General features: G+C 41.4%; 1 protein-coding gene across 2 annotated transcripts in view; it reads left to right on the forward strand.

Moving 5' to 3' along the window:
• The window catches only part of LOC112234908 (collagen alpha-1(XVIII) chain), a 169,788-nt gene that overhangs the window by 121,650 nt on the left and 35,067 nt on the right, over positions 1-13,071 (forward strand). For both annotated transcript variants that reach the window (XM_024403234.2, XM_024403226.2), the window contains 3 exons: positions 7,505-7,626; positions 8,289-8,315; positions 9,867-10,073. In XM_024403234.2, the coding sequence (XP_024259002.1) occupies positions 7,505-7,626; positions 8,289-8,315; positions 9,867-10,073 (356 nt within the window). The remainder of the gene's footprint in view (positions 1-7,504; positions 7,627-8,288; positions 8,316-9,866; positions 10,074-13,071) is intronic.

Here is a 13,071-nt window from a genome sequence, read left to right on the forward strand (position 1 = left end):
GACGCTCGTTGGCGCACGCACGAGCAGTGTGGATGCAATAATTGAATAACATGGATTTCTAAATGTATTTTGCGACGCTCGCACACGCGCCGTGTCCGGTTAGGTAATCTTAGTTGATCCAGCTTTCTAACAGTAGAGGTTAAACTTGCTTTTAGAAAACTTTCTGGCTAGAAGTGTCAGATTATGATCAGATAGCCCAGTAACTATATTGAATGATTTAGTCACTCTCTCTGGTTTATTACTGAACACCAAATCAATCAGTGTTTTAGAGCAACAAGTCACCCTGGTTGGCCCTTTAACTAGCTGTGTAAGGTCAAAGGTATTAGTGATCCGTTTGAGCGTTTTCCTACAAGACTCCCATTAAGATGACCTCTTTCCCAAAATCACATTCCCTAAGCATGTTATTAAACTGATAAAAAACACACTTTGGGTGGAAGGTTGTCTATACATTCCAATAAGGGTTAAAGACATTTAGTGTAACGTTCAGGCCAATACATTCTAGTTCATTATCACATGACCACTCAATTTGTTTACATCGGATATGTTCTTTAATGTAAATCATCAGCCCCCTCCTCTTCCTTCAATCCTGTCTCTCCTGAAAACATTGTAGCCAGGCACAATCAAAGCAGCATATGGAGAGTTTTTAAGGAGCCATGTCTCTGAAAGGCAGAGGTAGTCAAGGTTAGAGTCTGAGAAGATGTTGAATTTTATCACTTTTTGGAATGACACTAGTAGACCGTTGGGCTTAGCTCGTGGGTCCCAGATGACTCGAGAGTGATTGACACATTGAAAAAAGTTAAACTTTTCTGTGTTTTTTGATGGCTGGGTTTAGGCTGTTTTGATTAGGGGCAGTTTGGTAGCGCAATTTACAATCCCTCCCGCCTGCACTGGATGCGGGGAACTAATTAAAACAACTTGCGTACCAGAAGCAGAGTCAGAGATCCCATATAGCGACTTGGGTATGTTTGAAGAGTCAAATTCCATCCTGGAGCCGGGTGAGTCGAGAGAAACCATGGGACCATAGCACTCACCCAGTTCCGCAGCGGCGACAATCAGTGGACGAGGTCATCCACTGCTTTCCACTCCGGTGAGTATCGCTGGCTCAGTGATGTTAGGCCCAGGATTGAGTTGCACATCCCCGGAGAGCAGGAGGGTAGTGAACAGGTAGTTCAACAGTTTCCGATAAATGTTGGACTTGTGTTTGTTACGCCTAAGCGGTTCAGTAGAATAGGGAGAGAGGTAGACCTGGCCATTATTCAGAACATTATGGTATGCTGTGTACTGTCCGCTCCCGTGGAACGGTGAACCAATGTGTTTTGGTGTTGATATTCTCCGGCAGTAGATTGATTGTGTCATCCCAGCAAGGACGCACTGAGATTATCAGTAGAGCAGCTACATAACTGACAATCATGGCAATGTACTGGAGATAAAACACATAATTGCACTTTAAATCTTTGCATAAGTTACTTAGCTGGTGTTGGCATACACCTGATGTTTTAGGTAAAATAACAGCTTTCATAGGAGAAGCGGCACCTGCCGCACCACCCTCCCTTCCATCTGCCATTGAACTTAAGAAGGTGTGGCTCGTGGCAGTGCCTGGTGCCCTGGAGAAGAGGGCCATGGAGAAGAGGTCCATGGCCACCCAGAAACAAACCTTGTCAATCACCTTCCCAATCAAAACCCAGCTCTTCATTTCTGATCCAATATCATTTGCTTGCTTTGTGCCCCCAGTGATAAAGATACAAGCATCCACACATTCCTTGATCTGCAGGAATCAATCTGCTTTTCTCTTTATGCTTCAGGACCACAGTCAGCACACAGCTTCAGGGGTTTGTGTGAGCAAGCCCCACAAACAATTCAGTTGCACTGCACACAGTTTTCATGGCCGTTGTTTCACGTGCACCTGTCGCATAGTCTCTGAAGCGGTTGAATGGCATGGTCTCTCTGAAAAAATACCTATCAGACCAAATTGACTCCACATCGATGCTTTTTCCGCCGTATGCCTATCAGACATACAAGAGTGCAATAAATGCTTTGAGTTTATCCATAGACTTGTCCCACATACGGTTTCCTTTTCTGTGCGCATGAGAAACAGTACAATCTCTGATGTGCTGCAACATCTGCATGTCACATAAACTTCATTATTTTCTACCCAAACTGTGCCATCCCTCCCAGACTCCTGTCTCACCGTGGCAGTTGGGATCACCATCTGTCAGCTCTGTTCTGCGGCAAAGCTCAAGCATTGGACACGGAGGCTCGAAGTCAGAATCAGAACCGATCTGAATCAGAATCAGATGAAGACTCTTCATCAGCAACGTCGATTTCAAACTCAATATCCAATCCTGCAACCGACTCGAATTCCTCTAAATTCTGCAGCATTTGCAATGCTGTCAATGCGTCTATTCGTTTGGTTCGGCTTGCCATTGTGAACTACAAACATTGTATGTTGTACCCAGTGTCGGATTTGGATCTCAGATTTATATACCATTTCCAGCCTTTCATAATAAAATAATTAGACCGGCCACAATTCTTCATAATCATTACACTGTTCTAAATTTAATCATCCTCTTCACCCTCGTCATTCAGATCAATCAAATTAAATCACCCCCTTCACCCTCCTTATCATTTAGTTCATTGAAGTCACGTGCGCCATGATCAATTTCTGTCTGGTTTCTAACACACATTCATCCATTGACAGAATAACATTTTAATTTTAAATGTATTATGTTGCTAGTTTTTGCTTAGTAGCAAGAAGCAATGCTGCCACGCGAGTGGTCATGTGCTGAATGCATGGACATCACAGATATTCTTGGAAAAAGTAACATTTGGAAATAGAGCTGCACCTACTTTAATTTTGAGAGTTATTTGACAAAGGTAAGTGTCATAGAAACTGCAGAGTATGCTCTTTCTGGTACTATATATAAATAAAAATGTTTTTCCTGCATGTTTTTCCTCTGACGGACTATTTGATAAAGTGATGCCTCTCTCCCTGCATCTCTCAATTACAAGATGCGCCCATCTCTTAATGTACAATTTGACAACTGATAGACCTAGTATTGTCACTCAACAGATTGTCAATTTAATCTTGTCAGTAGGATAACTCTTATTGTGTGAAATTAGTTTCGGGATAGTTTGTGTAGTTTCAATGGGCCGGCATTGCAGGCAGACTGGCATTGTTTGTTTCCCGCTCATCAACTTGGATAGAGTCAAGGATATGTTTTGCATTATTCTAAAGGCCTACAGCAACACTTAGCATGTTCTGTTGTCTCTTACAATAAACACTAAATGTGATTAGTAACAGTTACAATAAAGAAAACAATCCTGTAACAGCTTCTTTTTACAAAGTAAAATGTAAATGAGAACGGTATAAACCCGCAAGGCGCACGGTCAAATTAACAATTATTTATCTCATACAAATATTTAACTAGACAAGTCGGTTAAGAAAAAATCCCCCTTTAAATAAAGGCTGCCTTCCAAGCAATGGTAACCTCTCCAGAGAGGAGAGGCAGGTTAAATCATGGGGCTGCAACCTTAAAGAAGATAAAGGATCTAAACCATCTGACCCAGATGTTTTTTTGGGGTCAAGTTTAAGGAGCTCCTTTAGCACCTCAGACTCAGTGACTGCCTGCAGGGAGAAAGTTCGTAGCTGGGCAGGGGAAAAGAGGGATGGGCGTCGGGACTAGTCGCATTAGAAGGGATGGGAGATAAGGAAATGTTGGACAGGCAATGATGCATGGCTGAGTCAAATAGGAATATTGACTTAATGAAGTGGTTATTAAAGAACTCAGCCATGTGCTCCTTGTCAGAAACAACCACATAAACATTAAGGGACATGGGCAGCTGTGAGGAGGAGAGTTTATTCTTTAGGTCTTTTACCATTTTCCAGAACTTCTTGGTTGTTAGACCCACATAGACAGAACTATTAAAGTAACTAACTTTGGCCTTCCGGATAGCCTGAGTGCACTTATTTCTCATCTGCCTGAACGAGAGCCAGTTAGCCTGAGTATGCGTGTGCCGAGCCTTTCACCAAATGGAATTATTGAAGTGGAGTAACTCTGCCAGATCATGGTCGAACCAGGGGCTGAACCTGTTTTTTCCCCCCTCTCCGACAGAGGGAATCAAGCTGATTCTATACCAATTTACAGAGGCCAGGTCATGCAGGAAGGCTTGCTCATTAATGTTTTTGTTAGCAAGTGTCTATAACAAATCAGGACAGGTAATTTCACTGAGCAGCCATCATGAGCACAGGCTGTAAAATCAAATTGTTTGGGGACAGACTTTGTTTAGACAACTGAGCACTGAAGGTGTTACTTGGTCAAGATTGCCACTCCACCACCTTTGGAAGATCTGTCTTGCCGAAAAAGGTTATAACCAGAAAGGTTAACTTCAGTGTTCAAAACACTTTCTCCATCCAACCTCACTGAGCTCGAGCTGTTTTGCAAGGAGGAAGGGGAAAAAATGTCAGTCTCTCGATGTGCAAAACTGATAGAGACATACCCCAAGCGACTTACAGCTGTAATCGCAGCAAAAGGTGGCGCTACAAAGTATTAACTTAAGGGGGCTGAATAATTTTGCACGCCCAATTTTTCAGTTTTTGATTTGTTAAAAAAGTTTGAAATATCCGATAAATGTCATTCCTCTTCATGATTGTGTCCCACTTGTTGTTGATTCTTCACAAAAAAATACAGTTTTATATCTTTATGTTTGAAGCCTGAAATGTTGCAAAAGGTCGCAAAGTTCAAGGGGGCTGAATACTTTCGCAAGGCACTGTATATCATTGTAATTTATTCTTGGCTTTAAAAGTAGTTTCAGACTAAACATGACTCACTCAGTTGGTGTTTTCAGGTTTCTGTTGTGCTTCTTTGGTTGCTTGTTGGTTTGCCAGAATATTAGCTGTATAGTCCTTGGAAATAAGAATCTTTGGTAGTAGGAATCCTTCCATGTAATTTTGTTCAAAATCAAGTTGTAGGTTTGGAGTTTTGATTTGGAGTGAAGGTTATTTTGTGGAGGGTATTATATAACTCTAAATCTGTTTTTTTTTAAAGACATGCTGAAAAATGCGGGAGCCCATCTGCTCATGCACCAGGGCATTACAGACTAGTGCCAACGCTGATAAGTAGGCATCACACAAACTCAGCATTACACTATTGCTGTTCTAAGAGTGAAAACCCAGGTAAAAAGGCTCTTAATACTTGTATTGTTGTGATAAAAAAAATGTACAAATGAACAGTGGAAAATACAAACATTCAGAGACTTGTCCCGAAGCAACCCTTGCGCTCTCTTGGCTGTGTGCTTAGGGTTGTTGTACTGTTGGAAGGTGAACCTGTGTCCCAGTCGGAGGTACTGAGCTCTATGGAGGAGGTTTTCAAGGACCACGCTGTACTTTTCTCTGTTCATCTTCCCCTCAATCCTGACTAGTCTCCCAGTCCCTGCCACTGAAAAACATCCCCACAGCATGATGCTGCCACCGCCGTGCTTCACCGTAGAGATGGTGCCAGGTTTCCTCTAGACGTAAGGCTTGGCATTTAGGACAAACTGTTCAATCTTGGTTTCATCAGACCAGAGAATGTTGTTTCTCATGGTCTGAGAGTCCTTTAGGTGCCTTTTGGCAACTTTCAAATATTCTATCATGTGCCTTTTACTGAGGAGGCTTCCATCTTGCCACTGCCACAAAGGCCTGATTGATGGAGTGCTGCTGAGATGGTTGTCCTTCTGGAAGATTCTCCCAACTCCACAGATGAACTCGTGAGCTCTGTCAGAGTGACCATCGGGTTCTTGGTCACCTACCTGACCAAGGCCCTTCTCCCCAGATTACTCAGTCTGGCAGGGCGGCCATTTATAATGATTGATGCCACTGTGTTCTTGTGGGCCTTCAATGCTGCAGACATTGTTTGGTACCCTTCTCTAGATCTGTTCCTCGACACAATCCTATATCGGACAATTGGCTGGGTTTTTGCTCTGACATGCACTGTCTACTGTGGGACCTTATATAGACAGGTGTGTGCCTTTTTCAAATCATGTCCAATCAATTTAATTTACCACAGGTGGACCACTCAAGTTGTAGAAACATCTCAAGGATGATCCGTGGACAGGATGCACCTGAGCTCAAATTTGAGTCTCATAGCAAAGGGTCTAAATATGTGCAACAAAATTCAAAAAAAAAAAAAAATATTTTGGAAATATGGGGTATTGTGTGTAGATTGATGAGGGAAATGTTTTATTTAATCCATTTTAGGATAAGGCTGTAACGTAACAAAATATGGAAAAAGTCAAGAGGTCTGAACACTTTCCGAATGGACTGTATGTTTGGGGAAAATCAATACAGCACATTACTGAGTACCACTCTCCATATTTTCATGCATAGTGGTGGCTGTAATATTTTATGGGTACTCTTGTAATCGTTAAGGACTGGGAGTTTTTGAGGATAAAAAAGAAACGTAATGACGCTAATCACATAAAAAATCCTTGAAGGAAACCTTGTTCTGTCTGCTTTCCACAGACACTGGGAGATTAAGTCACCTTTCAACAGGACAATAGCCTAAGACACAAGGCCAAATCTACACTGGAGTTATTTGCCAAGAAGGCAGTGAATGTACCGGAGTTGCCGAGTTCCAGTTTTGACTTAAATCTATGTGAAGACTTAAATGGTTGTCTGGCAATGATCAACATACAATTTGACAGAGTTTGAAGAATTTAATGAATAATGGACATGTATTGTACAGTCCAGTAGTACATTAATCTTAGAGATTTACACTGAAAGACTGGGCAAGTCTTTGTTCCTGCTCTCCCCAGGGACAAGTTGAATATTGCATAGCTGTTTGTTGAAGGTCTTAATTTCTCCACTAGATGGAGACAGTATCCTTGTACAGTGCCTAGAGAAAGTATCCACACCCATTGACTCATTTTGTTTGGTTACAGCCTGAATTTAAAATGGATTCATTTTAGATTTTGTGTCACTGGCCTACACACAATATCCCATGATGTCAAAATGTAATTGTTTTTAGAAGTTTTTACAAATATATTGAATATGAAAAGTTTTTAACCCCTTTGTTATGGCAAGCCTAAATCCATTCAGGAGTAAACATTTGCTTAAGTCCCATAATAAGTTGCATGGACTCACTCTGTGTGCAATAATAGTGTTTAACATGATTTTTAAACAACTACCTCATCTCTGTACCCCACACATACAATTATCTGTAACTATCTCAGATTCAACCACAAAGACCAGGGAGGTTTTCCAATTGTACTTATTGGTAGATAGGTAAAGCAAAAACACAGGCATTGAATATCGCTTTGAGCTTGGTGAAGTTATTAATTACACTTTGGGATGTTGTATCAATACACCCAGTCACTACAAAAAATACAGGCGTCCTTCCTAACTCAGTTGCCGGAGAGGAAGGAAACTGCACAAGCATTTAATACAATTTAAACCCTTTTGAAGGTTTATATTCAGGTGGTAATAACTTTTGCCTTTCTTTCTTTCTGTCTTTCTTTTGTTTTCCAGACCAGGGTGGATCTAGAGGCGAGAAGGGCGACAGAGGAGAGAAAGGAGACAGAGGTCCTATTGGTTTAAAGGGAGATTCTGGTTCTGAGTCAGGCACACGAGGAGGGGCACGTGGAGAGAAGGTGCGGACTTATAGAATCAATCTTAAACTACTAAAATGCCTGACAACACATTTAAACAGTGGTTTATATATCAACGTTAGTACATCAAGTAGTTAAAATTCCATGAAACAACCATGGTTGGTCTAAAAACATTGTGGGGTGATCAAGGTGACAGCCCAAAATGTCTATTAAATTTAAATTTCTCTTCAACTATTGAAGTCTATTTATACAGCACCATTCATACACCAACAGCAGCTCAAACAGCTTAATATGCTCTAGGTGTATTAGACCCGGAGTTTAATATCCAGATAGTGAAGTGAATACAGAATATACTGTATGTATTCTTTCTTATGCATATATTCTCAATGCTCAATGTCACAACACTTGCTAGTGTGGAAGTATGTTTTTTTTAATAACTCATACAGGCCTGCATCCATACGTTTCATTGCTTTCAAACAAACTAAAATTGTATGGCAATTTGCAAATACACCGGAGTATTCAAAACATTAAGAAAACCTGCTCTTTCCATGACATAGACTGACCAGGTGAAAGCTATGATCCCTTACAGATGTCACTTGTTCTATCCACTTCAATGGAGATGCTCGCAACTCAATATTAGGAAGGTCTATGGTATACTCAAATGCTAACTTGTTCTTTTCTCTTGGGTGTGGTTTTTCCTACAGGGAGTGCTTGGAGAAAAGGGAATGAAGGTATGTTCAAATAATCTATTCTTGTAACGTTGTGCTCCAAGTACTGTTGAATGCTTCTGCAAGTTTATTATTTATTGTCTGGACGAAGACGTTCAGGTCGAAACATTGCATAATATTGCACAAGCATTCGACAGAGATTGGAATTCTGTCTATTTATCTATCAAAGTTTTCATACCTCGTGATTTTTTCCACATTTTGTTGTTATAGACTGAATTTAAAATGGATTAAATTGTGATGTATTTTTGTCACTGGCCTACATACAATACCCCATAATGAAACGGTGAAATGCCTTGAGTCAATAAGTATTTAACCCTTTTGTTATGGCAAGCCTAAATAAGTTTCAGGAGTAAAAATGTGCTTAACGAGTCACATAATAATTAGCATTGACTCTGTATGCAATAACAGTGTTTTTAGGACTACCTCATCTCTGTACCCCACACATACAATTACCAGGAAGGTTTTCATATGCCTTGCAAAAAATGGAACCTGTTGGTAGATGGGTAAATAAGAAGAAAAAAAGCAGACATTGAATATCCTTTTAAGCATGGTGAAGTTATTAATTACACTTTGGATGGTGTATCAATACACCCAGTCCTTACAAAGATAAAGGCGTCCTTCCTAACTCAGTTGCTGAGGAGGAAGGAAAGCGCTCAAGGATTTCACCATGAGGCCAATGGCGGAGCCATTTCTGCATAGTGCATTTTTAAGGAATGGGTAGTTTTACAGGATAAGAAAATAAACTGATTGGAGCTAAGCACAAGCAAACTCCTAGTTCAGTCTGCTTTCCACCAGACACTTGGAGATGAATTCACCTTTCAGCAGTACAATAACACAAAACACAAGGCCAAATGTACACTGGAGTTCCTTACCAAGAATACAGTGAATGTTCCTGAGTGGCCGAGTTATAGTTATGACTTAAATCTACTTGAAAAGGTGATTCTAACATGTATTGACTCAGGGGTGTGAATACTTACGTGAATTGGCAAACATTCCTAAACATGTTTGCACTTTGTCGTTATGGGGTATTGTTTGTAAATGGGTCATAAAGAACATCTACTTAATCCATTTTGAATTCAGGCTGTAACACAACATAAATGTGGAACAAGTCAAGGGGTATGAAAACTTTCTGCCTTTACATTTTGTACCTTGAATGTGAAAGTTACTGGATGTGGGCCTACACTACCGTTAAACTCCAAATAAACACATATTCTGTTCAGTTAATTTAAACTCGGTCATCCATTGCTTGATTTGGAAGCAAATTGCCTATTTTTCACATCATATATGTTGAAATTAATTCACCACCTGAACTGAGACAAATTGTCACTCCCACTATCATCGTAATCTTTGGGGAAATTCACATTTACACAACATCTGGTATGTGTAGCATGATGTACGAATTATAATACACATAATGCTATGTACAACACATGCAGTTTTATCTTAAAGGTGTTCCTGAAGCTAACATAATGGTTTTCTGTCTCCATACCAAGACGGTATTCTTTGGAAACAACATAGATGTATAACTTTTTGATTGTCCTGTTGTCTACGTAGGGAAAAGCAGGCTTTGGCTACCCCGGTTCGAAGGGTGACCCCGGCCCCGCTGGTCCTCCCGGACCACCCGGCCTCCCAGGGCCAGCAGCAGAGGTGGTATCACGTGGCGACGGCTCCGTGGTTCAGACGGTGGCGGGTCCAAGAGGACCAGCTGGGCCTCCTGGTGCCTCCGGCCCCGAGGGACCCGCAGGAGCTGACGGAGAGCCTGTGAGTTGGCTTCCGTTCCCATCCACCTCCATACCAGTAGAGCAGGGGTCAACCTCCATCATATTTTTGCCCCAAAAAAGTCTCCTCTTGTTTTATCATCAGGTGAATGATAATGGCAAGGAGAAGTACTCAATATTTTTATAGATTTGGTACATAGTTTTTAATTTTTTTGACCTACCCACATTAGTTTATAGGAGCTGTTTAGCTAGTTAAACAAAAGTTAGCCATGTGGATTTTTCCCGCTTTCACAAGATTCATGCCGCCAAAAAACTGAGCACCGTCACATAATGTGACGTAAATCGAGCGCGTTCAAACTTCCCATCATTCTGATACGGTAGTCATTTTGTCACCCTCATCATGGCAAAGAAACGGAGAAATGCATATGATGCAGCTTTCAAGTTGAAGGCGATTGATCTGGCTGTTAGAAAAGGAAATAGAGCTGCTGACAGCGTGGAGGGAGCATTGTCAAAAAATCCACTATCATCAACGGGTTTCGAAAGGCTGGACTGCTGGTGTTGAGGAGGGCAGCGATCCAACATCGGATGAAGCAATTCTGAGGCTATTCAACTCCGACACCGAAGGAGATGACTTCAGTGGTTTCAGTGCACAGGAGGAGGAAGATAGTGACCAATGACTTTCTTGGTAGGCTACTGTTTAATTTTTTACAAGCCGTGTTTCGTTCAAGCCTATTTATTTTTGTTACAATCAGTGTTTTGTTATAGCCTATTTATTTTTGTTACAAGCCGTGTTTAGTTTGAAAGCCTATTTATTTTTGTTACAAGCCGTGTTTCGTTTAAAGGCTGTGTAAAGTTCATTTGTTTCAATGTACCGGTAGGTACCTGCGGCTTATAGACATGTGCGGCTTATTTATGTACAAAATACATATATTTTAATAATTCAGTGGGTGCGGTTTATATTCAGGTGCGCTTAATAGTCCATGAATTACGGTAACTAAAAGTGTGTTTATGCTGTTGTTGCTATCCATATTCTTAAACATTGGAGGGGGGATCCACAAAAAAAAAAATATACAGTGAACAAAAATATAAATGCAACATGGAACAATTTTACTGAGTTACAGTTCATGTAAGGAAATTAATCCATTGACATGAATTCATTGGGTCCTAATCTATGGATTTCACATGACTGGGAATACAGATATGCATCTGTTGGTCACAGATACACTACACTGGCACCGTCATTAAAAAAAAAAAAAAAACATTTTTCACCTTTATTTAACCATGTAGGCCAGTTGAGAACAAGTTCTCATTTACAACTGCGACCTGGCCAAGATAAAGCAAAGCAGTGCGACACAAACATCACAGAGTTACACACGGGATAAACAAACATACAGTCAATAACACAATAGAAACATCTATATACAGTGTGTGCAAATGTAGTAAGATTAGGGAGGTAAGGCAATAAATCGGCCATAGTGGCGAAATAATTACAATTTAGCAATTAAACACTGGAGTGATAGATGTGCCAAAGATGAGTGTGCAAGTAGAGATACTGGGGTGCAAAGGAGCAAAATAAATAAATAACAATATGGGGATGAGGTAGTTGGGTGGGCTATTTACAGATGGACTGTGTACAGGTGCAATGATCGGTAAGTTGCTCTGACAGCCGATGCTTAAAGTTAGTGAGGGAGATATATGACTCCAGCTTCAGTGATTTTTGCAATTCGTTCCACTGGCAGCAGAGAACTAGAAGTGAAGGTGGCCAAAGGAGGAGTTGGCTTTGGGGATGACCAGTGAAATATACCTGCAGGAGCGTGTGCTACGGGTGGGTGCTGCTATGGTGACCAGGGAGCTGAGATAAGGCGGGGCTTTACCTAGCAAAGACTTATAGATGACCTGGTGCCAGTGGGTTTGGCGACGAATATGAAGCGAGGACCAGCCAATGAGAGCATACAGGTCGCAGTGGTGGGTAGTATATGGGCCTTTGGTGACAAAATGGATGGCACTGTGATAGACTATATTCAATTTGCTGTGTAGAGTGTTGGAGGCTATTTTGTAAATGACAGTGCCAAAGTCAAGGATCGGTAAGATCAGTTTTACTAGGGCATGTTTGGCAGCATGAGGGAAGGAGGCTTTGCTGCGAAATAGGAAGCCCATTCTAGATTTAATTTTGGATTGGAGATGTTTAATGTGAGTCTGGAAGGAGAGTTTACAGTCTAACCAGACACCTAGGTATTTGTCGTTGTCCACATATTCTAAGTCAGAACCGTCCAGTGTAGTGATGCTAGACGGGCGGGCGGGTGCAGGCAGCGATCGGTTGAGGAGCATGCATTTAGTTTTACTTGCTATTTACTTGAAGCTCGTTTGGAGGTTAGTTTACACAGTGTCCAAAGAAGGGCCAGAAGTATACAGAATGGTGTCGTCTGCGTAGAGGTGGATCAGAGAATCACCAGCAGCAAGAGCGACATCATTGATGTATACAGAAAAAATAGTTGGCCCGAATTGAACCCTGTGGCACACCCATAGAGACTGCCAGAGGTCCGGCCAACAGGCCCTCCGATTTGACACACTGAACTCTGTCTGAGAAGTAGTTGGTGAACCAGGCGAGGCAGTCATTTGAGAAACCAAGGCTGTTGAGTCTGCCAATAAGAATGTGGTGATTGACAGAGTCGAAAGCCTTGGCCAGGTCGATGAAGCACAGTATTGTGTTTTATCGATGGTTATGATATTGTTTAGGACCTTGAGCTTGGCTGACGTGCACCCATGACCAGCTCGGAAACCACATTGCATATCGGAGAAGGTATGGTGGGATTTGAAATGGTCTGTGATCTGTTTGTTAACTTGGCTTTCAAAGACTTTAGAATTGCAGGGTAGGAAAGATTTAGGTCTGTAACAGTTTGGGTCTAGAGTGTCTCCCCCTTTGAAGAGGGGGATGACCGCGGAAAATGTCTAATCTTTAGGGATCTCAGACGATACGAAAGAGAGGTTGAACAGGCTAGTGATAGGGGTTGCAACAATTGCGGCAGATAATTTTAGAAAAA

This window comes from Oncorhynchus tshawytscha, linkage group LG03 (genome assembly GCF_018296145.1).
Source record: "Oncorhynchus tshawytscha isolate Ot180627B linkage group LG03, Otsh_v2.0, whole genome shotgun sequence".
Taxonomy (NCBI): Eukaryota; Metazoa; Chordata; class Actinopteri; order Salmoniformes; family Salmonidae; genus Oncorhynchus; species Oncorhynchus tshawytscha.